Below are 3,831 nucleotides of genomic sequence, written 5' to 3'. Positions count from 1 at the left end.
GCCCTCTCTTGCCCAGCTCTGAAGACCAGTTGTGATTCAATGTGTGTGTTAATGAAAACAGATGCCTTTGAGTGGGCACACTGGGCTGGAACGAGGTGGTAATGGACACATCTGTTGGTTATATCCTGCTCCCATTTTCATGGGTGGGTCTGGGGGCTGATCTAGGATGTGAAGAATCCTGTAGCAGGTGGGAGATTGGGGAGCAAGGTCAGGATGGAATGGATGGAATAGAGTGAATGTGTCTTGAGTGGTACACTCGGGTCAAGAAAGAAGGAGAGAAGTGAGCTTGCTCAGGTGGCCTATTCAGTGTTGAATAGCATTTGAGGCACTTTACCCTTTGGCTTTGAGAATTCCTTTTGAGGATTTCTTTTGGGTGAAACTGAAGGTAGCGGGGAGAGGAGGGAAGGAAAGAGTGGAGGGAGCTAATGTGTGTCCTCTTTGGCTTCCCCCTCCCCCAGCCTTGTTTTGGGACTGGCAGGTAGAAATAACAGGTTTGGGAATAAAGGTGAAAACAAGAACAAGGGAAATGAGTGAGGAAAACAGAGGTCCAACTCAGGCCTTTCCAGAGAGGCTGTGCCCAAGCTGCGGACTAGGGGTGACAAGAGAGGTGGGAGCAGAGGCTGGGGGCTATCAGGCACAGGCTCAACTGAAGCAGAGCAGTGTTGGGTGGGACTTGACATGTGGCTGCTGCCATGAAGGTTGGGTCCTGAAGATGGTCAGGAGTAAGAAGCAAGTTGGTTTTGTCCACAGCCATGTCTTGGCCATGTCCCACCCTCTTTTTTTTGAGACAGTCTCAGGCTGTCACCCTGCATAGAGTGCTGTGGCATCGTAACTCACAGCAACCTCAAAGTCTTGGGCTTAAGCAATTCTCTTGCCTTACCTTCCCAAACAGCTGGCACTACAGGAGCCCACCACAATGCCTGGCTATTTTTTTGTTGCAGTTGTCATTGTTTTTGTTTGTTTGTTTAGCTGGCCTGTGCTGGGTTCGAACCTGCCAACCTTCGTGTATGTGGCTGGCGCCCTACTCACTAAGCTAGGGGTGCCGCCCCACATCCCACCCTCTTGTGAACAGATCAGAGTCCATTCTGGGGAAGGTCACAGCATTTGTCTTTATTTTTCCTCAGTGACTAAAGGCAGCAGCAGCAGTGCCCTTAAGGTTAACAGCAGGGGGCAGGAAGGAGTCTGAGAAAGGGTACCAAGTCTTGGGAAGAGGGAGGCCCCCCCCATGCCTCTCTCTTTTCAACCTTAGAGGGGAGAGGATGGTACTAGAGTGGACCCTATTGGCTCCATTTAGGGGCACGGATATCTGCCATGTTCCCACAAGTCTGCTTGGGGAAAGCAGAGGGGAGCTCTAGGGTGGAAGCCTCAGCCCTGAGTGCCTGGCCTCCAGGCCACAGGAACACAAGCCCATGTCTTCACTCTGTTTATGCCTCAATTTCCTGCTGCTTAAAATACTGGGTACTAGTATGTGTGAGTAAGAAAGGATCTCAGAGGCCCTTGGGTTAGGGAAAAGCAGTTGGTCATTATGGAGAGGGGGTCAGGAAGCAGCAGCCCTGGGGCTCGGAGGTCTGGGTTTGTACAGCAAGGAAGAGGCCTTTAGAACTTGAACAGGGTTGTGCCCTGCACCTGTGGACAGCAGCTCCTTTCTCTCCTGTTTCAGTATCTTCAAGAAGATGAGTCACTTCCTTGATTCCCACAACCCAGAGGCCAAGTGTAACTGGTCACTCACAACCCCCAACTCTGATGTCTAGCACCATCCCAACCGCTGCCTCCACCATCTTTGCGACAGCTCCCTCCAGCCTGCATAGGGGAATCCTCCAGGGCTTGACCTCTCTGCACTCACACCTCTCTATCCCTTCCAGCATTCCTTCCCTCTCCACATACACTTAGATCTCCCAAGTGCTGAGAATCATGTGACCACATGCCCCCAGCATGCCCACAGACTAGGGACCTGGATGACAGCTCAGTGAGACTGAGACACTTGAATTGTCACTCAGGAGGCCCCTCTGGGATCTCAGTAGGACTTCACCACCCACTCTTAGAGTGGTCAGGGTCAGTCTAGAAGAACAAGCCTCTGGCTAGGGCAGCTTTGCCTGTGGGGACTTCCCTCTTCTATTTTGAGTTTCAGTTTCCCAAGGAAACTCAAAGCCCAGTTCCCAGATACTCCTGAGAGCTCAAGCTCTGGCAACAGTTGCCATAACAACAGGGATCCAGGATATGGAAGATGATTTATTGGGTACCCTGTGTCTCCTCTTCCACGTCCTCATCCAAGCTGCTGGCCATGCCCCTCCACACTTCCCCTCTGGGGTATGTGCCCTGTTAGTTGGAGCTGCTGGGTGCGAGAAGGGTGCTGCTGGCGGGCCTAATGCTGATGGAGCCTAGGGCAGCAAGCTGGATAAGGATGGAGGGTGGGTGGGAGCTCAAGTCTGGGGAAATGAGCTATCAGAAGTGGGGAGACTCTCCTGCTTCTGCCACAGGCTCCTCGTGCAGTGGGGTGGAGGCCACCAGGTGGAGCTCGCCTCACATCACATCCTTGTGCTCCTGCTTGGATTCCTTAATGACCTGCAGGGCACGGGGAAGGTGCACAGTGCAACAGTTAGGAGTGCACACAGACCCCAGGTCTACCTTGCCAGGCTGTATACTCACTACTTCCCAAGGCTTCAGGGAAGGTGATGAGATAACACTGGAAAAGCATTTGGCACCATGCCTGGCTCATGGTGGTGTAAGGTTTGCTGTCACTGTTGCTGGTATCATGGGGGCAGGAAGGAGTAAGCCAAATCCCCTCTTCCCATTCCCCTGGCAGGGAAAGCTCTCCCTTTCCTCATCTGCTAACTTTCTCTGTTTCCATCCCTGAGGCCTGACGCTAGGGTACCTGAGTCTGAGAGTTTGAGTTAGGGCCCTACCTAGTGGCCCAGGCTCCCCTTAGAACTGCCTGTGGAGGGGCTGGGGAAACTGAACTACATTCAGCTTCTTCCACCTCTTCCAGAGTTCCCCTGGCAGCTCCTAAGAATTAATGGGGACCTATGTGGAAGCTCCAAGCTTTCTTTCGCTGCCTGGTCTTGAGAATTCCTGAGGCAGCTAAAGCCCAACTGGGCCAGAGTCCCTCTCACCTCTCCATCCCGCATCTCCACAGTCTTCACCACGATGTTCCTCTTGAGGTGGCCTTCTGACATGGACTTGGTGTCCAGGCTGGTTTCTGCAGGCATGAGGAGAGGGGGCTTCCCATGGGCTCTAGTGGTACTGAATATCCTCTCCCACCCCCAGCTTTCTCATCACACCTTGTGAGACAAGTATGAGAGGGACAGCCTAGGTGCTTCCAAAGAAGCCAGAGATCCCCAAACCCCTACAGTGCTGGGCAAATTTTGGCTGCTCTGTCTTCTGGCCTGGCTTCATTTCAGCCCCTCCACAAGCCCTTGCCTGGCACCTGGTTTTCTGACAACTCAGCACCATGCCAAGGAAGGAGCACATGGGCTTCAAAAGCAGGCAACCAGAGCTCCAGTTCCAGTTCAGCCACTAACCAGCCACACAACTGTGGGCCAGTTAACTCAGCAATCCCCAACCTTTTTTGCAGCAGGGACCAGTTTCATGGAACATAATTTTCCCTTGGACTAGGAGTGGGGGTAGGGGATGATTCAGGTGCATTACATCTCCACGTCAGATCATTAGAGTCTCATAAAGAGTGTGCAACCTATCCCCAGCCCGGACCCGTCAAAACAACAATGACGGCTGCAACCAGAAAATAGCTGGGCGTTGTGGCGGGCGCCTGTAGTCCCAGCTACTTGGGAGGCGGAGGCAGGAGACTCGCTTGAGCCCAGGAGTTGGAGGTTGCTG

The 3,831-nt window shown here is 53.1% G+C and overlaps 1 protein-coding gene across 1 annotated transcript in view; it reads right to left on the bottom strand.

Moving 5' to 3' along the window:
- Nucleotides 1–2,355: 2,355 nt before the first annotated feature.
- The window catches only part of GFAP (glial fibrillary acidic protein), an 8,859-nt gene continuing 7,383 nt past the window's right edge, over nt 2,356–3,831 (bottom strand). Inside the window, exons 8-9 of the mRNA XM_003786258.3 lie at nt 3,111–3,196; nt 2,356–2,562 (exon numbers count right to left, since the gene is read on the bottom strand). Coding sequence (XP_003786306.1) covers nt 2,521–2,562; nt 3,111–3,196 — 128 coding nt within the window. The 3' untranslated portion in view covers nt 2,356–2,520. The remainder of the gene's footprint in view (nt 2,563–3,110; nt 3,197–3,831) is intronic.

This window comes from Otolemur garnettii, unplaced genomic scaffold (genome assembly GCF_000181295.1).
Source record: "Otolemur garnettii isolate 467f Iridium unplaced genomic scaffold, OtoGar3 scaffold00018, whole genome shotgun sequence".
Classification (NCBI taxonomy): Eukaryota; Metazoa; Chordata; class Mammalia; order Primates; family Galagidae; genus Otolemur; species Otolemur garnettii.
The sequence above is the reverse complement of the archived record's forward strand: the minus strand, read 5'-3'. Positions and strand labels throughout refer to the sequence as shown.